This window comes from Arvicola amphibius, chromosome 3 (assembly GCF_903992535.2).
Source record: "Arvicola amphibius chromosome 3, mArvAmp1.2, whole genome shotgun sequence".
NCBI classification, from domain to species: Eukaryota; Metazoa; Chordata; class Mammalia; order Rodentia; family Cricetidae; genus Arvicola; species Arvicola amphibius.
In genome coordinates, this window is record NC_052049.1 from 132016620 (window position 1) to 132038336 (window position 21717).

General features: G+C 44.8%; 2 protein-coding genes across 5 annotated transcripts in view; one reads left to right on the top strand and one right to left on the bottom strand.

Annotated features, from left to right (window-relative positions):
• The window catches only part of Iqch (IQ motif containing H), a 194021-nt gene extending 183800 nt beyond the window's left edge, over positions 1-10221 (bottom strand). For all 3 annotated transcript variants that reach the window (XM_038323380.1, XM_038323379.1, XM_038323378.1), the window contains exons 1-3: positions 10171-10221; positions 973-1095; positions 408-499 (exon numbers count right to left, since the gene is read on the bottom strand). In XM_038323380.1, coding sequence (XP_038179308.1) covers positions 408-499; positions 973-1095; positions 10171-10221 — 266 coding nt within the window. The remainder of the gene's footprint in view (positions 1-407; positions 500-972; positions 1096-10170) is intronic.
• A 219-nt stretch (positions 10222-10440) lies between these two features.
• The window catches only part of Aagab (alpha and gamma adaptin binding protein), a 37015-nt gene continuing 25738 nt past the window's right edge, over positions 10441-21717 (top strand). For both annotated transcript variants that reach the window (XM_038324255.1, XM_038324256.1), the window contains exon 1: positions 10441-10559. In XM_038324255.1, the coding sequence (XP_038180183.1) occupies positions 10487-10559 (73 nt within the window). In that variant the 5' untranslated portion in view covers positions 10441-10486. The remainder of the gene's footprint in view (positions 10560-21717) is intronic.

Here is a 21717-nt window from a genome sequence, read left to right on the forward strand (position 1 = left end):
ACAAGAAGTTCTGAACCCGCCTACTGTGGGTGTGGGGAACTGAACCTGGGTCCTCCAGAAGGGCTATATGTACTCTTAACGTCTGAGCCACCTCTCCAGTCCCCAAATCACTTAAGTAATAAAGCACACATGGAAGTACAGAAGAGTAAACAAGTATCATGTGATCTAAACAGTGCAAACCCCAACCTGTTTTCATTTAAATGTTTCCTTGAAGAATTTTAACCATTTCTCACCAAAAGCAACAGCAACATAGGACCCCAGCAATTGTCATGCTGCCAAGCAGTAAGACTGAGAGTAGCCTACAATGTCTAAATTCCAAATGCTGACAAATGTCAGGCATTTCATCCAAGGGATAAAAGGTTCTTGGTGTTCTTTACTTTGGGCTGTAACGTGGTTATTTTACTTACCATTTGGTAGTCATAGGAGAATGTAAGTTTTCGTTCACAGGAGCCATTAACACCTGGTGGTTTACAACATCTAGATACTTCTCAATGTGAATCTGTTACAGAAAAGTCAAAGCTCAGGCCATTATGGTGGATGTAAATACTTAGCTAATTTACTTCATTTCATTAGGTCAATACTTTGAATCGTGTAATTAAGCCCCCCAAAACGTACAGAACACTATGTGTTATTGCGTGCCTAAGGTTAGGCATCTCAAGGCCAAATTACTTCAAATGTCCCAAAAAGCATAATGAACAATTGAGACTCAAAGCTTAAATGACCCGCAGCCCTCATTCCAAGTGAAACTGTGCACCAAAGTCAGTAAGCAGCTTGGCTATGTAGATCTGACCCGCATACCATCATGGAATAATGTCTTTCTCCTACAAGAGCTTCAAGCAGCCATCTGAGAAAGATAGCCTGTTGGTCACCCTAAACCCAGTTCTGCTAAAGAACGACATGGGGACCCATGAGAACCACCGGGCCCTCTCTTCTCTTCCCAGTATTTTGTTTGCTGTCCAAAGCTTTACTTACTTTTAACCCCATTTCAGTCCTTTGGATTGCTGTCTCAAGATTTTGAATGTCTAGTGGGTCTCTTGTCTCCTCACTTGAGAATTTTGTTAATTTCTCTTTTAATTGGTGAAGGTCTTCATGGACCTAATGCATAAATAAATAAATAAATAAGATAGATAGATAGATAGATAGATAGATAGATAGATAGATAGATAGATAGATAGATTGAAGTATATATTGTCTATCTATTGCAAATTTTGTTGTTGGCTTTTGAGACATGGTTTTATGCAGTCTGGGCTAGCCTTGAATTTTTCACTAAGTAGTCAAGGACGACTGATGTGGGAAGTCCTGTGTATGTGTTGCTTGTATTGGTCAATGAATAAAGATGCCTTGATGTACGACAGGGCAGAATAGAGCAAGGTGGGACTTTCAAGCAGAGACAGAGGAGAAAAGGAGGATGGAGTCAAGTCGTAGCCGCTTAGGGAGACAGATGCAGATCAAAACCTTACCAGTAAACCATGAGTCTCATAGCAAAATATAAAATAATAGAAATGGGTTAATTTAAAACGTAAGAATTAGTTAATAAGAATCCTAAGCTAATAGGCCAAGCAGTGTTGTAATTAATATAGTTTCTGTGTGTTTATTTCAGGTCTGGGCAGCCAGAAAATGAACAAGCAACCTCCACCTACAGATGACCTTAAACTTCCTCATCCTGCTGTTTCCACCTCTGGACACTGGGATTATAGGTGTGCACCAACACCTTGGTTTTTATTCAGTGCTGGAGACTGAATCCAGGGTGAGGCAAGCGCTCTAGCAGCTAAGTCACACTCCCAGCCTGGTAGCTACCGACAGTACGGAGCTACAGTGGGCTTGAGTTGCTGGAGGCTTATGGCTCTGTGGTATTCATTAAGAAGAACTGCCTCCATGGCTTTAGGACAGCTCTTAAGAGGATTCTACTATCATCATCTCAGTGTGGACAAGAAGCCTTCTGCACCATTTGCTTTGTGCTGAATCAAGATGGAAGGATAGCCTGGACGGCTCCTGCTCTCCCAGGTGGTAAAGCAGATGGGCCAGAGATATAAGTCTGCGGCAGGCTCTGGTTGCTACATACGGGTTAAGGTAAGAAAACAGGGAACTTCCAGCCGAAGCGAGGCTCTAGCAGAGGTGATTCAAGAACACAGCAGATGTGCCCACAGGGCCTGGTGGCTTTCTGTCCCGGCAGGCTCTGCCACACAATGCTCTGGGAAGCAGTTTTTTATGTGCACATTTGATTTTTTTTTTTTTTTTTACTTAGTGAGAAACGGAAATAATCCATGGAGGTGGGGAGGAGAAAAGCAATCTATGCCGTTGCTTTAGCTTGCCCTGCTGATGTATGTTTTCCTTGGAAATGGTGGACATGTTTCCCTCAGGCACCCTCAGGATCAAATCGGCATCATGACACAAGGAAGCAGCTGACTCTCTGTGTGCATATTAGAAACCAAACTTCAGATAAATGCAGATGGCACCGATTCTTTCATGGGCTGCTGCCACAAGGAAACCATTTTGTTATGCTAATTCACAAGTCGAGACACCTGTTTCAGCAACAGTCACACCAAGAGCAATCTGCAGACTGGGTCGCTAAAGGCATTTTGAAAAGTCTACCAGTGCTCTGGGAGGATAACTGGACTTGCACATTGGTCCAGCCTGTGTTATTATTTACTTGGGGATGTTCCCACGGAACCCAGTGCCATATTCAAGGGGCAGAATTTGCATCTTTTTTCACTGATGCACATCAAAGTCTGGCAGACACATTTGATTATTTGTACTCTGCTCAGATTGTCACATAGAACCTCCAGGGCACACAGATTGATACCTGAACACACTCACTGTTTGCCTGTGGGGACCAATGATGAAGAGGCACAGCCTCTGGTTTTTTGGTCCAAATCACCACTGTGACCTGATCTACCATCTACTGCTTGAAAACATGTACGATGTAAGGGGCAGTTCAAGGGGAGAGCCCTTTGGGGCCCTTACACTGTGCTTCCTCCTGGGAGTGAACACCCTCCCCAATATTTGCAGCTCCACGGGTCTTTCTATAATGATGTCTTTCAATCATGTGAGGGAGGGAAGCTGTGTTGCATCATTCACCAAGGAACCAAAGGTCTTAGTTTTCCTCCATCTGCCCCTTGTATGGACAGCAACACTGCTTCCTAGGGTTGTGAGAGAATATGTAACAGGCCCAATACAGAAGAACCCCATGAATGGCAGCTGCACAGAGCTCCTAGCACAAACTCTATTATCCAAAATTTTAGCACCTCTTCTAGGTTTTCTTTATTTTTTTTGTTTTGTTTTTGTTTTTGCCAGACTAGAATCATTTCCCTACTTTTTGAAATTAGTAAGTAAAAGTGAGGTAATGACATAAAAGGAAGCAATGCAGACTTTCTTGCCAGATGCATGTGAACTTGGGAAAGTTCTCACCGGGAAAATAGGGAATTCATGGCAGCTACTTCAGAATGGAGTCAGAAATGATCTGAAACATGTTTTGTGCAGGTGAGACACAGAGGAGGGTGTGGATCCCTCTCCCTGGATTGCAAACCCTAGCAAACTCATTGCATGGGATGAGCTGATACTCAACAGTGTTGCTTAGTGAGGTTGCTCGCTCTGCTCTCTTAGGTTTCTTAGGTTCTTGCCAGGTTATTTTGTCCTCCCTCTTAAGAAGTACCTGTCTGTATGACTGCACTAGAGATGAGCACTGTGGGAAACATTGCACCAGACCCAGCAGGAAATGAGGCTCAATTCTGTTTCTGTTCTTTCTTCAATTATGTCCAATCTGCCATATTGAAATTTTACAGGTCACCCATTACCTCTATATGAGACTCCATGGATAATGCTGGGCTCTGTCAAGTTGACAATGGAAGCTACCTGTAACAATGTTTAACACTAATCTGTCCCACTCATAGAAAATGTTCTCTATGTATGTTAAATGTGAGTTCATGTCAGAAGCCATGGGAGTTGCAGCAGGTTACAACTAGTGTTCAGAGGTCAACCCACCAGAGGAATGATTCTCTGATGGAGGAGAATCCCATCTGAAAAAGGCCGGTGGAACCACTGACTCTGGAAACTGTTGTTCCTGTCTGTAATTTCACATATACAAAAGCAGTTATGGTATCTCTTCGATACCTGCATTGTAGTGTGTAATCTCATGTGATATGCATATGCAATCTCATGATTGCATCTCAATCTTATGGGCACATATATTGTGGGTGGTCAGGAAGATGACTTCTCATTAATCTGTATAATTTTGATATATAGAAAATATACTAGGATATGCTTCATAACTAGATCTACTGTCCCACAAGGACTGTGAGACACTTAAAAGCCCGCTTTGTTCCTTTTACTCAGACTAAGACAAGAAAACAACAATTTCTCCCCAGTCTGAGACAAACTGCACACAATTAGCTCATTCTCACCTCAGAGCAAGTTCAAACTAGACTAAATACTTAACTATTCTGTAAATAGATAAGCTAAAAACTTTACAGATATGCACAATGTCAGAGTTACAGATGTCTAACCAAGGTTATTAACACAAAGCAACCTAGAGAAACTTGCCAATTCCTTGCTTGCCAAGTCTGGCTGATAAGACCCTGTGTCTTGCAGCTTGTCTCATTGGGCACTGTGCCCCTGGTCTCTGATCAGTCTTACACCAGAAACCTTGAAACCTTGTGTTGCCATGGTAAATGGCTCTGCTTTTATCATTTACCCAAGGAATATGTTATGACCAATGAGATGTAACTCTTGTAATTTTTTCTTATTGCCTCAAGCCTCCTGTAAAAAGTGTATTTAGGCTAGGTGAACGAAGAAGCAAGAGAGAATTGAAACAAAGGAGAACTAGAAAGAATTAGAACTTAGAAGAAATTAGAGGACAGAAAAATAAAGAGCATGACCAGAACAGCATGTGTGTGAATTTATTCCATATCCCTCAGATAGAAAAATCTTAAGATCAGTTTTGCTATGCCGTGGAGTTTTTCTTCAAATCCTGGGAGTAGCCTTGAGAGCTGGTCTTTCAAGGCTACTAATAAGTTCAGCTCTAATTGCTTGTTTTTACTTTCTGAGAATTTGATTATCATAGACTCTGTCTGTAAAAATCAAACTATACAGTTTTACAAATGAATGTCTAGTTTCTAACATAGATCATATCATCTTTACATGCATTCTAAATATACACACATAAACTTAAGAGAGTCATGGACTGTTGGTGAAGGAATAGTTAGCAGAAGCCTAGCAGGCCTCTGTGCAGAATAAAGGAATACTGTCATCCCTTACCCTTCAACTGCTGCCCTCACTGTGTGCATTCACCATGGAGCAGAAGAAAGCTTGGCTTGTTCTTTTAAATGCTACAGAAAGCCTTGTGGTGTGAAATCAGCCTGTGCTTTAGTTCAAGTCTGACGCTAACCCAGTAAAGGGGATGTTGCTTAAACCCTTTGATGCTTATGGCTCATGACTATATTAACTTAGTCATGTTACTTGACCCCGTGTCAGGGAGTCTATGAGAAAGTAAAGGCTTCTAACAGGCCGCACTGCAAACACTTATAGATGGGATGAAAAATGTCACAAACCCGCAGGGAAACTTATTAGATGACACAGTCTAAGTTCTGAAAATTCTAATTAAGGAGGTGATTTGAGGGCACTGCTTTCAGGCTGCTCATAGGTATCACATTCTTTTCTTTTGATAGTAATTCTTCTCTAGTTTGATTCAAAATTAAAATTGAGGTCAAACATTATAAAGTTGTAACATTTGAAACACTCTTAAAATTAATAATGGCTTTATATTCCATGCCCACTTGAAACAGAATTAGATCATTATGAATCAGTTGCTGGTATAGTTATTTTAATACACCGGAATGGAAAAGGAAGGATTTAAATGCTCAGTAACAAAAGGAGACTTGGGTAGTGGTATTGTTTATTCAGGGACAATGGGATTGAAGGCTTGAGAACCATGTTGGCATTTTCTGTATATACGGGCCTACCTGCAATATTATCTTTACTTAGTTTCCAAGACATGAATTAATAGTACTAGCCTTGTTGCAAGGTCAAATTAAAATATATGCAGAAAGCACTTAGAATGGTATGAGATACCTGATAAATGCTATATTTGCTTGACTGCTGTGATTTTTCTTTGAAATTATCTTAGATTCTATGTTTTGCAATACAATTGAAAATAATGGCTGTCATATTTGGATGCTTCTGAATTCTGTGAAGGGTCTGTGAATATAAATTCCTGGGCTCTGGCCCCAGAGTTTCTGATTCAGTAGGTATAGGGGCCTGGGAATACGCCCTTCTAAAATCTCAGCTAGTGCTGATGATGTTCATCCTGGGACCACGCCTTGAGAAACGGTGGTCTAAAGAATAGTGGCTTAATGAACCTGACTGGGACAAGTGGAGATTTAAAATATCTGTTCTTGGCAGTCAATAACACACACACACACACACACACACACACACACACACACACACACACACACACACACATATATATACACACACACACACACACACACACTTAGTGGAAACAATCTTTTTACCTAGGTTAAAAGTAAAGGAACTCTACTTTTAAATGTAAAAAAGAAACCATGCAATGTGGGGGGAAACTAGATAAATTTAGAGTCAGACGTGGATCCAATCCAAACAACATATTCTGTAGAAAAGGCAGTGAAGCCTACAGAGGAACTGACCAGCTCAAAGATATTTGTCTGTGTAGCTATCAGAGCACAGTCAGGCCTGAGTTTTCTGGCTCCTGTCCAAGTGCTCCTTCTCCTTAATGCACTGGCTTACTGGTAGGCTGTTTGAAGGAAATAATCAAAGGCCCAGGCAGAAGTGTAATCCATGTGGGCACCAAGCAGTGCTGCTTGTCCCTGAACTCCAGGCTCACCGGGAAGTGGGCGGTGGGGGGGGGGGGTCCATTCTGTCTCATCATGCAGATTCTATGTAGAAAATCCAACCCTACACAGAGATCAGCTCCAGTAGATAGAATGGCAGTTAGTAGGCGCTCTCCCTTCACATAGCTCTCTACTCAGTGTGTGTGGAGAGAGCTTCTGCTGTGGAAATGTCTTCTCCAAGCATCCCAGCCATTGTCACCACCTTCCTCAGAGCAGGGCAGCTATGACTCTTCATGAGCATCCCTCAGGCCTGGCCCTTTAATATTCCATTATAGAAGGTGGAGGTGGGGAGGCCATTCTACTAAGATTCCAGTCACTCCTTCCTATACCCCATATGTAATCCTTCCCATGTGGTGTGTGACCTCATGGTCTCCAGAAGCGAGGTCTATACAGGGCAGAAGGTTAGCTAAAGCAGAGGGCTCCGTGTGTGCAGCTTGAAAGAAGTCCTTCATGCTGGGGTGACTTGGGTGATTCAGATGTTTGGGGGTCTCCTACACTCTTGGAAGTCATCCCAGTAAAACTTGTTTTTCACCAGGCTACACTTGGGTAGAATCATTGCTTTGGTGTCTGTCTGAGTTAGGGTTTCATTGCTGTGAAGAGACACCATGACCATGACATGACAACTCTTATAAAGGAAAGCATTTAATTGGGGTGGCTTACAGTTCAGACGTTTAGTCCACTATCAGGCAGCATGCAGGCTGACATGGTTCCAGAGCTGAAAGTCTCCATTTGGATCCAAAGGCAACAGGAAGTGAACTGTCTCACTGGGGATGGCTTAAGCATATATAAGACCTCCAAGCCAGCCTCCACAGTGACACAATTCCTCCAACAAGGCTACACCTCTTAAAAGTGCCCCTCCCTTTGGGAGCAATTTTCTTTCAAAGCACCACAATACCTTATCTGGGGGAAGAACATGTTGTGTTCATCTCTGCACACAAACAATTCATTGCAACACCCTCCTACACAAGCAGGACGCCTGTTAATGTAGAGATGACTATGGTGCACCTTTCCATTACAGCTTTACAATCCAATGTCAGAAGGTGACTTTCACTGTTGTGTATCTTAGGTTAGCCAAACAACTTTACAACTTTATCTGGATTTCACTGCAAAGAAGAAAGATCTTTAATATACCGTTCTATATGATTCCAGACCATAAGAGAAGTGTTGGAAACAATCTATGGGGAAGTGTGAACCTGAGCCCCAGAGTACTTCCCCCCCCTCTCTCCTCGCTCTCTCTCTCTCTCTCTCTCTCTCCTCTCCTCCCCTCTCTCTCTCTCCCTCCCTTCCTCCCTCCCTCCCTCCCTCCCTCTCTCTTTCTCTCTCTCCCTCTCTCTCTGCTATGTTCCAGGTTTGAGACACAGGAAACTGCCCGCTCCTGCAGTCTGATCCCTGTGGGGAAGAACTGGCTGACCCCAGGGTGGGGGAAGTCTTCACTGCTGTTCTACTGTTCTGGTTGTTTCGTGTCAATGAAGAGGGGCTTCTGTGTAAACAAAGACTAACTGTACCCAAAGAGAGGTCTGGCCTTCACCCTTGGCTACTGAGAGAGGATCTCTAAGCCCCTGGAATGTCCTGCCTGACAGAAGTGTCTGGACGCTTTAGCCACAAGACAGTCTAATAACAAATACAGAGTTCACAGTGGGGTTTTGGGGGCACCCTGTATCAGCTGTGATGTCTGCAGGAATCGGAATCTGCACAAAGTGTGGGATTAAGCTGCATTCCAAGCCTGGGTAGAAAAAAACCAGGTAAGTGTCTCTAGCTGGCCACCTATTGTGCCTGGAAGGAAGTGACGATGCCCACTGACTCTTGTGGGATGGCCCTGGAGCGTACCCCATGTACTGATCTCCTTGGCTAATTTAAATCCGTCTTTTCACTATGACAGATACCGATCACAAGCGTAGCACGTCTCTCAGTTCCACGGGTCTTGCTCACAAACAATAAATGTGAGGGTGCTGCGGAACCCACAGGGTCATAGCCAGCTTGTCTGATATGAGGCTTGCCCTGGAGATTCTTAACCTTGGAGTTGGTGTCAGAGTGAGGTCACTAGTTGGAGTCTGTCCCCTCCGGTGTTCCAGTTCAGCTAAACTCATCACAGGGTAAACTGTTGAGAATAATACAATGGTGTGGGAGAATGGTTTGTATTCTGTCAACTATATTTTAAATAAACGCTAACTTGCCAGTAGCCAGGCAGGAAGTATAGGCCGGACAACCAGACAGAAAGTAGAGGCGGGTCAATGAGAACAGGAGAATTCTGGGAAGGAGGATGCCCATTTCTCTGCAGTCCTGATCCGACCAGAGAAGAAGCAAGATGTGACTGCCTCACTGAAAAAGATACTGAGCCATGTGGCTAGCATAGACAAGAATAATGGGCTAATATAAATAATAAGAGTTAAAAGAAGCCTGAGCTAATGGGCCAATCAGTTTATAACTAATGTAGACCTCTGTGTGATTCTTGACCTAACGACTGTGGGAACTGGGCAGGACAGAAACCTCAGTCAACAATGCAAGGTAAGATTTTAGGTCCAATTCCTGACAGGGAAGTCTAGGAAACTGGTGAGTTTAGGGCTCTGTTTCTTCTAGAAGTGACTGACCTTCCAGGCTATGAGTTAAAAGTTAATGGTTTGTGAAGACACATCTTAAAGTGACCATATCTAAACTTGGAAAAAACAAAAACCAAAATACCTTAGCTATTTCAGAAAAATCTGTTTAACTATCACGAGTTGAATTATACTGAAGACGTCAAGACTTTAATAGCTTTCTCCCTAGATTATAAAGATATTTCGCCGAGTTTTCATTTGTGCCACAATTCTATGTTGATTTGTAGTTCAAGTTATATATGTTTAGTGTGTATTCCCAGGCAAGCAGTGAATATTTCAGGTTAAGAAGCACAGGTCCCATATTTTTCTTTCTCTTCCAATTCCTTACCTCCTCTTAACGAATCTGTCTCTATTCTGTCATACCAAGTCATGGACTTTAAACATTTTGTTATATATTTTTAAATGATGCCCTGACTGCAATGCAGATTTATAATCCCAGCTAATGAGGAGGGTCACAAGTTCGAGGCCTGCCTGAACTGCCAGTGCGTTTAAACACAGCCTGATTTAATGACCACCTGGTCTCAAAGTAAAAGGAGGGTTGGCGATGCAGCCTAGTGGTAGAGCACTTCCTTAGCGCTCATCCCCAGAAAAGAAAGCGCTAAAGGGTAGTTGTTTCCTTCTGTGAGGCAGAGTGTGAATGATGTTTGGGGAAACACACGTTTCGGGGCTCAGGGAGGTCTGAGAGGCCGACAGTTCGGCCGGTTTCCCACCTGGATTAGGATGGATCCGATGGGGTCGTGGTCCTCCTGAGCCTGCGCCATGGCTGGGCCGGGCTGAGGACACCCGTCCCCGGAGGTGCGGCCTCCAGAGCCTTCTTCGAGGCGGGAGGACGCCCGTCCCCATGGCAACGCAGCGCGCGCCCGGCGCGCTCCACTGGAGAAGCGGAAGGGGGATTACTGGCTCGGCGGCGCTCAAGGCACGGCCCCGCCCAGAGCGCGTTCCCGGAGCATCTCCCCCGCGCGCCGGCCACAGTGGTGCGGTCCAAGGCGGAAGCGGCGCCGGCGCGGAACCCGGTCTGCGGCAGCGATGGCTGCGGGTGTCCCCTGTGCTCTGGTCACCAGCTGCTCCGCCACCTTCACCGGGGACCGACTAGTGCAACGTGAGTAACTGGGCGGCGGGGCCGGGTTGCGGGGCCGGGCTGCAAGGCCGAGCTCGGAGCGACGGGCCCAGTGCCGCGGTCTTTTTGCCAGCGCTGGGCCCGGGCTCCCGCTCCTCCGCAGGTGTCTGCGCCCGGCGCTTAACCCTCTTCCTGTGTAAAGTGAGGCCAGTATCTGACCTTGGCGAGCGACCCCTAACACGATACTCAAGGCCCTGGAAATTGTGCCCTTAAGCGAATGTAAGGTGCTGGAGTTTTGGTTTGGGGGTGATGCCCCTGTAACTGAAGTGCTGGGGGTGGGGGGTGATGCTAAATGTCCTGCCAGGAATCGCCTAACCAGAACTCCTGAGCTTACAGAGAACTAGAATTTTACTAACTGTAGCTCTTGGACTGGCTTTAGGCCGCTTAATGGCCATTTGTGCCTGCCTCAGTGTCTGGTCTAATATCCTTGTGATTACCAGTACTTTTGGAAATAAGCAAACAGACCCATAGCTTCCACCAATCCAAAGGCTAAGAATGTTATCGGATAGTATCTGAGGCCTGCAGCAGAGGCTTACCCAGTTTACAGTAACCCACCTACCTGATGTTCCCGCCAATGTATTTTTAAAACATCCTGATATGCGACTTTTTCTTGTTGTTGTTGTTATTACTATAAAAACTATATAGAGAGATTGTTACCATTTTAGGACGTGGTTTTTGAGGCAACCCCAGTTCTTGTTCCCTGTCCCTGATCACTCATGTTTGGCTCCAGAATAAACTCTTATTCCCTTTGAGGTGAGCGCTGTGGGCATTCTTGACTCAAATAGATATAGGTGGATAGATATTCTTGACTCAAATAGAGATGGATGGATGGATGGAGAGAGATATGACTTGTTGGGTGCTCCCTAACTTGCAGTTAAATATCTCAACTTCCTCCTGAGGTGCAGGTTCTCCAGCAAAGTGAATTTGGAGTGTTTCTGTGCCCAGTACCTTTTCTTCTGGACCTTTAGCATAGCTATCAAATTCAAGTGTTTATTTTTTTTTTTGTCATGTGTATGTGTGTGTTTTCTGTATTTTTAAACCCACTGCCCTGTACACACTAAGCTTGGCAGTGTACCACTGAGATAGATACACCCCAACCCCAAAATATAGCTCTAAAATGTAGAGCAGAGAGACTAGTGAGGTAGGAAGAGCTAAAGAGGCAGCTCACAGCCAGTTCTGTCACTCAAGGACCCTGTGAAGTACAGTCCTGTTTCAAATGTGTAGGACTGTGGGCTAGCCCTCTGCCCCTCAGGTTCCTATCTATGGGATGAGGACAGTTCTTAGAGGATTGTTTCACCAGAGGCTAGCACGTGTAAACACTGGATGAGTGGCTGGCATCACTACAGAAGCGGATCATCTGTTTAACCCAGGGTTTGCTGGTCTGTGAAGGGGGCGTATGGACAGGTGTTTCAAGAGATAGTTGATGTTGGCTTGCAAATGTGTTCTAACCTGTAAAGCATTAGCCGTTTGTAATTATGTTTTACACCTGTTGACGAAATTAGGCAAGCTGTCCTTCCAGCGCAGATATTCTGTAATTTGCTTATTGTGAACACGTGGAAAGTTCCTTACTAGGGTGGACGCTTAGTCAACAGCACTTAGTAAATGGTACCCAAACTCCCTGCCATTCCCTTACTTCCTTCAAGCGATTCTCCTCTTTCCCTCCTGCCAGGTTGCCCATCCTTTCCCCTTATATTGTTTCATCTTAAAACAAATTCATGCTCTCTGTAAGTTAAGTTAGCATATGGAGGAAAGAACGTTAGCCAACATTTTGGTGGTGGTCTTTGCAGTCTCTCTTGGGCCCTGAATTCTTTCTGCATTTTGTAATTACTATGAATATATACTTCTACTTCCTATGTAGATTTTAGCCTGGGGTGTGTGTGTGGTGTGGGTATGGATCCCAGGGCCTTGCAGATGCTAAGCAACTGCCTTACTACTGAGTCATATTCTCATCCCCTGCCGGTGGTGGTGCACCTGCCTTTAATCCCAGCACTCAGGAGGCAGAGGCAGGCGGATCTCTGTGATTTCGGGGCCAGCCTGGTCTACAAGAGCTAGTTCCAGGACAGGCTCCAAAGCTACAGAGAAACCCACTCTTGAAAAAAAAAAAAAACACAAAACAAAAAATTACTTTCTGTTGTACACCATAGAGTGAATATACCAGGATTTTCTCAAGGTGTCTACGAGTGTTTATGATTTTCTACAAGATTTATATGCATTTGGATTCCTGATAGTGATAGATGTATGTTCTTTTAAAGCCAAGCTTAGGAATATTATGTATTCCAATAGCTTTGGTACTCTGTCTTCCTCTCACCCCACAACAAGATCTTGCTCTGTCTCCTGGACTGACTCTGAACCTGCAACCCTAGTGTTGGGTTTACAGGCGGGCAGCACCATGCCTGGCCCTGCCCTGTCCATCAAAGATCAGAACTGGCAAATATAGTCAGTGCCTCGAAGGAGCTGATCACCAGGAGCTGGCAAATGGTGGCATTCTGCTGCTGTTCTTCTATAGAGAGACTATTATTGGGGGTACAGTACTGTGAAATAGCTCAGTTTGCTACATATGCAAAGTGTCTTAGGTAGCTCCAATTCTTGTTACAACTAAGTGTCACTCATTAGTGCCCTGCTAGTTAAGAAGGCAAGAGCAGTACGGCCAACAGATTATTTGAATGAGAGAAGCAGAAGAGGGCTGGTCGGGTTCCTCCAAAACATTGCTCTTTACAGTCTTCTAGGCTCTTCTTGGAAGAAGCAAGAGGCCACAGATAGCAATGGGATGAAGTATTTGCATAGCATTTGCTGTTTTATTGCCATTAAAGACTGAGTTACATTAGTCAGGAATGAATTTGATTTAGGAATAGAAGGTGGAGGTTACCACAATGAATAAATGACTTTGATCTAGTTAGGATGGATGAATGTCTTGGTCTGGCTAGGACACAAGTTTTGGGTTGCATCTGATGGTTGAGGAGAAGGTTTCCTTGGTTTGGAAGAGGAATCCTGCCTCTTGTCAGTCTCTGTATCTGATCTGTTTTCCTGCTCTTGGCCAACAATGGAAAGTATTTTGTAATCAAATACCAAGTTTGTTAGACGTTCCCTTTAAGAATTAGTAGGCCTTCAAAGCTACAGAGAAACCCTGTCTTGAAAACCAAAAAAAAAAAGAAAAAAGAAAAAGAATTAGTAGGCCTTGACTGTAGATAAAGTACCTGAATAAACTTTGCAAAACTCTAAGATTTATTTGCAGTACCCTAGTTAGATATGTACTTAACTAAAGAAAAACCTTTTGTTTTACACTGTAGACTTTTAATAATTTTTCATTTCATTTATTTATTTGTGGGTGGTATACATATGAGGGTCAGAAGACAACTTGTGGGAGTTAGATCTCTCTTTCCATTGTGTGACTGCCTGAGATGGAGCTCATGTCATTGGGCCTGTCTGTGGGCACCTTCACCTGCTCCCTGATTTGGAGCTCAGGTTGTTGGGCCTGTCTGCAGGCACCTTTTCCTACCAAGCTATCTTACCAGTCCCACAGCGTAGACCATTAGAAGGAAGCCAAAGCTCAATACACTTGAGCTTATACAAGCTGTGGCCCCGAGAGCAACTGTCCATGCTTCAAGCCAGAGTTCCTTCTGCCTGGAGTATGTTTTGTGAAGCTAATACTTTTATTTTGGAAAGATGTGGTCTGGTAAATGTATATCAAATATAGAGCTAGTGTCTATTCTACTTACTGCCACAAAAATTATTAATTAAGCTACTGTTCCTACCCTCAAGAGGAATGTGGTCAAAATGTGTACTTTACTTGTGAAAATGGTAAAATGTAAGGAGCTGACATCTTACTCCTACAGAAATAACATAGAAGAATCCCTGGAGAGTGGTTTGGTTTTAAAATGTGTGATGCCAACCCAGCAACTATAGGTCACTTCATGTCTACATCTGGACAAGCTTCCAGAACATTTGGAGATAAATTCTTTCAATTAGTGCCATGCAGAAATCTAGAGATCTTTCAATAGTTTTTAATGTATATGTAGAACGCTTCCTAGTGTGTTTTTAATATGTATGCAATGCCGAGGAAGTTAGAATAGGGTGTTTGTTGGATGTTGGAGCCCTCAAAGCTGAAGTCACAGGCAGTTGGGAGCTACCATGTGGGACCTGGGAATTGAATTCAAGTCCTCTGGAAGGGCAGAAAGTGCTCTAAGTATTGAACCATCTCTCCAGGCACCCTCAACTGTGTTTTCAAAAAATATAATTTACTTTAGTTATTGTAATTGCAGTAGGATTGGTAATACCCATTTTATGATGAAGAAACGAATGCAGAAACACAAGGTTTGGTTTGCCCAGAGTGCTCAGGCAGTAACTGCTGCCCTGTGTGTTCATGATCAAGTCTTAGCCGGAGGAAGGGAGAGCTGAAATGTTTGTTATTCCACAGAAATCAGCGTTTATTTAAAATATAATTGACAGAATACAGATAATTGTCCCACACCAAGGATGTTTCCAGGTCTTTAGTTTTTTTCGCAGATGGACATGAGATCTGCCACAAGCACCCAAAACTGTCACCACAGCAACCCAGTCAGTTGTCAGACCAAGAATAGTGATATCCACTGGATATCGGGGGCAGAAACTGGTGTATTTTTTATTGTGATATTTAATACATTTAAGTTTTCAAGCTAATGTTAGGACTTGAGATTTTTGTGTTTGTTACAAGAGAGATGTTGACATTAGCTTAAGAAGGAGTGAAACAGAAAGAGCCTATGTTCTCAGGCCAAACCGCCTTACAAGCAAGACCATGCTGTGCTCCAGTGTGGAATTCAAGGCAGCGTGAGGTGAGCTTCTCCGAAGCCGTTCACTCAGAAAAGTCAGGGAGTCAAGATTTAACCAATCTTTCTGTTCTTACAAAACATGACTTAACATTTTGGCAACTGGCATTGCTCATTGTCGAAGTGGAGATAGGAGAAAGGGTGGAAGATTTTCCCACAAGAGCAAGAACTTTGATAATTCTTTTTTTTGTTTGTTTGTTTGTTTGTTTTTTCGAGACAGGGTTCCTCTGCAGCTTTAGAGCCTGTCCTGGAACTAGCTCTTGTAGACCAGGCTGGTCTCGAACTCACAGAGATCCGCTCTGCCTCCCGAGTGCTGGGATTAAAGGCGTGCGCCACCACCGCCCGGCGATAATTCTTAAAATAAGTTTACACTCCTGGTGTGTAATCTCTGGAGCCTTTGGGGGAAGTGGATCGAGTCAGTCATACCCTGTAGGTGCTTGTTGCTTGCTTCCTTGTCTATGGAGCAGATCATCCGACTTAATGGGAGGAGCTTTACACTCAGTGTCATATACTGTTAATGAGGGCCCAGGTTACAAGGGACTGCCTTTGCGTAAGTGGGGAGAGACACCTGTCACACAGGACCGTTTGTGATACAGTGTTTCACTCTCCTGGAAGGCCCAGCTGTCTAGACTGACTTTCATTTCTGATGTGTCTGTCTAACTGCTGGCTTTTGTGCAGTAGAAGGTAAAAACATTCTAGACAGCATGCAGTGGTCATGTGATTTTAGCAACTCTGTGCCTCTTGTCCCATATAATTCCTCCAGCAATAACTGAATTTATTTGTGAATTCAATTAATAATCAAATCTGATATAAAATCATTTTATAAGGTTAAAGTCTGAAAGTTGTTGGAAACTTTCCTGGCAAGAATGACAGTCTGGACATGACTTTGTATTTACGTTTGAGCCAGTGCACATGTGCCTCAAATAGATCGCTGCAGACAGGAAGCAAGGATGATGCAGGTCTCGGCAACCCAGGACAGTTGTGAAACTCAAAGAGCCTTTATGGTGTTTTACAAAGTTCAGAAACAACCAGCTTAGGGTTTAACTTTCCATGCAGACCTGACCACTGCTTCTGCCAGCAGAGGCTTTGATCAACATCTCTCTGTCCAGGGGAGGAAAGTGCAGCCATTTGGATGTAAGCAGCATAGAGATGCAGGTAGGATGGGCGTGCTTCTGTCTGGAGTCTGCTGGGGTTTTCTTGGGGAAAATCTGTCTGCTGATTTGTAGCCTCTATTTATCCGATTTTAAGTAAGTTAACTTTATTCCACAGATATTTACTGATCATCTTTCCAGGACCCTCCATTGTAAATACCTAGACCCTTTGCCCCGTTATCCCTGTTGTCAGCAGAATCAGAGCGTTATCTCATGGAGTAGGTTTATCTAGTCTTCCTACTCAAAATACTCAGAGGTTATTTTCAGGCATCTTTGCCAAATACTTTTTTATGATTAATATTCAAAGAAGCCATGCAATACATTAGGCAGGCATAGTTTACCAATACAAGGGGAAGATCTTTGTGCCTGGAGTGCAAGGTTCCTGTGGGTGTGTTGACTCGTTTCTGTTCTGTGAGAAAGGAAAACGCCAACTTAGTACTGTAGGATTTTCATTTTGCTTGTGAACAGGGCTAGGCCACCCCTTTAGGGCTTCATTCCTCTAAGCTGGGGAGTCTCAGCATCCACTATTGCCATTCTGGACCAGCAGTTCGTTGTTTGGGGTTGTGCTGTTGAACAGGCATTCTTGTCCTCTGTGCACTAGATGCCAGTGCCATTTCCCAACTGTGACAACCGCAAAAGGAAATCTCCAGGTATCCACACAGTTTGTGGGGCACAAGATCATGTCCCCGTAGAGAGCCAGGGCTTTGGATGGAATTAGAACTGAGTGTATGAAACAGAAGAGGAGCTGGAGAAGGTGCTGACCTGCTAAGGGCACTGGCTGCCCTTGCTGAGGATCAGGGTTTGGTTCTCAACACTCACCATCAGGCAGTTCACAACTGCCTGTAACTCCAGTTTCAAGGGATGTGCTGCCCCCTTTTGGCCTCCAAGAACACTGCGCGTACATGCAGATGAGCAGGCACATGAGTATAAACATGAATAAAATGTTTTAAAGGAATGGAATTCAGAGATGTTTCCTCTTTCTGAAGACTCTGGGCAGGAGCTGGCTATGAGTCGAACTCCCAGGACTGGGTAATCGTGGTCTTCACACGCAGCATGCAAACTTAAAGGCTGATGGGCTCTGCTTGGGTCTCACAAACCTCTTCCTGCCAGCTTCTTTATATCCTTGAGCGTTTGCGCCGTTGTATCGTGAGGTCTTCTAAAGGCAAGCAGAAAACATGCAAGCATTTGCGCTCACAACTATTTTAAGATGAGGCCATGATGACCAATTCCAGGTGACTGCTGGGAGAAAGTAAACTGGAAGCAAAGCAGGAGGATGGGGTTGGGTTTCCTCGGCTTCAGGTCAGCCTGAGGGCCTGTGGAGACGCGAATTTAGAGTGTGGCCAGCAGAGAGAAGGAGAGGCTTGGGAGGCTGGAGAGGTACGGGTGCTGGAAGCAAAGGGAGTGGCGGTTGCACAATGCTGCTGCGCCACCCTGGGTTAGCAGTCCAGGCCTCTCTCTGCATCTCCATACTTCCCACAGCCACCTGCCCAAGGCCCCAAAACAGGCTACCTGTGCTTGTGTCAGGAGGCTGCAGGATGGCCACTCAGGGAATTCCAGATAGGAATTTGCTGGCATTTCTCAGTCACAGCCCTAGCACTATGGTTTTAATAGCCAGGATCCTTGACACAGCACCGTGGTATCCCGTGTGTGTGGTTTTCTGTGCTGTAGAGGGATAGCATGCAACCCCAGAAGAGATTTCTCTCCGAGTTTGGGTCCTGTGGTTGTGTTAGTTGCAACAGCAGAAGCACGTTGAGGTTTCTAGCACCCTTTTACCTGCTGGCTGACAGAAGCCCTTTTTCTCAAGCTTCTTCCCAAGCTGTATCTCCTTGGGTTCTCTTCCTTTATCATGGCTGTCTTCCCCTTCGGCTGACATCAGATTCTGCTGCCTCCTGTAATTTTCCTGATTGCTTTTTCTTCTGCCTCAACAATGGAAAAGAAAACTTTGAGACCTCGTATTTTACCAGGTGGTCAAGCTGGAAAAGAAAAGAGGTCCCAGAGCATCCTGAAGGAGGAGACTCTTTCCTTACAGGAGCTGCCTGTGGCTCCAACTGCCGTCTGGAGTCACTGATAGAGAGCACTGGGTTGGGATTGGGGGAATGAGCGTGTTTTTGAAAATAGGTTTTATTTTTATGTCTGTGGTGTTCTGCCTGTCTGTACATCTGTGCACTCCATTCGTGCCTGGGACCTGTGGAGTTCCAGGCGGTTGTGAGGCACTGTGTGGGTGCTGGGAACTGAATGCGCTTATCCTCACAGCAGCTAGTCTTCTGAGGCGCTGAGCCCTCCCTCTAGCCCCAGGAGAGTGAGCGTTCACCTTGGGCTGCCTGTGTGTTCACTCCTGCACCTTCTTGCACATTTCAGTCTTGAAACCACAAGAGGAATTTTGTCTCTATTTGAAGTGGTATGACTCAGATCCTTCTGGCCAATCTCTTGCTAGCACTGGGATGCAGGGCTATGGCGGCTCAGTTTCCGGTGGTCTCTTCTGCTTCCTTGGTGCTAGCTGCACCGAGAGAAGGAAGAGAAACTTTGGGTCAGCAGGAGAGAGGAGACTGTGAAAGACTCTTGGAGCTGGAGTGGAGATGGCTAGAAAGGCAGCTTCAGTTTGCAGAAGAATAAGAACAAGTTGGGGATGTGCTTCTCTAGCTTGCACTAGGCCCTGGGGTCCACCCCTAACACCTCATAAACCAGATGCACGCCACACCCTGAAACCAGCACTAGGGAGGTGGAGGCAGGAGGATCAGAAGTTCAAGAAAACTCAGCATTCTCAGAATAATACTGGTTTTTGGAAGGGTTGTCCTGATTCGTGGTGGCAAATGTTGCGTCCCTGGAGCCATGGAAAGTGTGATTTGGCCATTATGTCTGTTGGTATTGAGTGCTCTCATTCTGCTGCTGAAGGAGGAGTGGCTGATTCCAGGCACGGCAGTACTGTGTCATCATTGGGATACATTTGTTTTGTTGTTTTGGGCCAAGAGTAGCTATAGAGGCGGGATGTTTGTTTGCACATACGTGCGTGTAAATGGTATGCATGGTGTTTGGAGAATAATCCTTGAACTTCATTCTGCTTCCTAATCTGCCAAAAAGAGGCTCCCCTCTTACTGGTTTTGAAGCACGACCTTACTGCGTTCCCTCTCCTTTGATTGCATGCCAAACTGGCTTGCTCTTCTAGGTGATGGCACAAAGCCCAGCCAGAAGATGACAGGTGTTGGGTCACTCCACTGACCATGATGCACACAGCCTCTGTCACATTTCTTTAATCTTTCTTTTCACCACCTCTTCTGGGGCCGTAGGGGAAATAAGCTACCTAAGTGAGAAAGTACCCGGGGCTGACAGTGGCTGGAGACTCCCTACCTGCTGAAGAGCCGGTTCTCAGATAAGGCCTGCTGTTTGTACTTGCACGGGTACCTGCGTGGGGGTGGCGGTGGCGGTGGCGGTGGCGGTGGATTGGATTTGCTGCTGAACCTGGACTGATGTGTTAACGTCTTACATGAAGGCTCCACAGATGAACTATTTCAAGGTGTGAATCTAAGTGTGTAATAACAGACCTGGCAACCAATCACCTCGTTTGTCTCTTAAAAAGTTACGTATTACAGCTCCACCAGGTGGCCGCTAGCAGCATGGATGATGTTGGAGGGCGAAGCTGCTCTGAGAATTTATTTATGCATGTGGTGGAGTCGAGGACACCCGCATGAGGTATAATGAAGGGCAGAGAAGGGAGAGTGTTTTGGGTTGTGCAAACAAAGTAGACACTCAGAACTATGGTGCATCTTTGGCACAGATACTCAGATGCCATGAGCAGTTTGTAAATGGCTTCAACAGAATGGTCCCCTTGTTTTGCTATTCCTGTTTGATCCCAGGGGGACAGTGAATCTTTAGGTGTAAGGGTGTGTTGTCTTGTGGTTATACTCCAGAGTGGCGTAGATTTGTGCCCAGGTGGCAAGCATCAGCATTTTGAGGAAGCAGGAAGCATAATCTGGCTTCGGCTTCAGGCTCTGCTTCCACACGTAGTCTCTTTTTTCCACACTGACATTGATGATAGGAGCTGGAATCAGGCAGTTTTCTTCTTCTTACCCTCATTCTGCCTTGGCACAGATGTGATAACAAAGTTCATACCCAGTTTGCTGGGCAGTCTGACTAGATGTGACATGCTAGAAACAGTCAGCGCTGCTAAGTAGAGTGGGGTGGGCTGTTCTTGTTCGAAGAATAAAACAGAACCCAGGCAGCTACCAAAACATCGGAAAGTAACATCCTGGCTTTTTGATTCTATTCCCATCTGAGTTTAGCAAAAATAGAGAGAAATATTCTCCCATTTGTTTTTGTTTATTTGCTTACCTTAAAAAACCTTATTAAGATACAGTCCGTGCAGCATAGTTTGCCCATCTAATGTACACCAGCCGGTGCTTCTTCATATGTTTAGCCCCATAGTCTGTCCAGATGGTCATGGTCACAGTTAGCATGTATTTACAATGTAATTGGTTGTATTTTTTCATTGAAAAGTGTAGCCCCAGGTAGATGCCAGCTCTTAAGTATGGTACTGAGAAGACAGCAGCAAATGGTGGGACTTAGTCCCCTTGATTCTCCTTTGCCTCTTCACAGCGCTGCCTTCTGTATTTCTTCTCCTTTAAAAGCTAGCCAGTTCATTGTTTTCAATTAGCCAAGAATGAGGACTGATTTCATGTTGGCTCCTCCTACCCTTTCAAAGTCTGTTTCTGTGTCTGCACTCTCTCCTGGCAGGGGTTGCCTGCCTCCGTGTATGCTGTTGACATAATGGGGTTCTGTTGGCTGGGTGATATGGAGCTCGAGAAACATGGCTACTCTCGGCTTAGAGCGTCAACTTGGACTGTGAGGGAGACTTGGATCTAGGAGTTGTTTGTTTGTGTGCTCTGTGAGACATTGTTGTGAAGTGAAGTCTTTAATAGCTCACTGTCCTCTTGCTGCATGCCCGCCTGAGCTGTCATAGTGCACTGTAAGGGGCATTGTTGCTATGGGGTTAACACTATGTAAAGGATTATACTGGAAAACAGAAGTGAAGCAGAATTGCCAGTTTCTTAAAGACGTAAAGGACCCGTTTCAGATAGGGTACAGATTTTTCCTTTAAGAGTAAAGATTCTGATTTGGGTGAAAATGTCAAGAAGGGCTGTAGAGATGCCTCGGTGTGTAGAGCACTTGCTGAGCAAGCACAAGAAGTGCTGA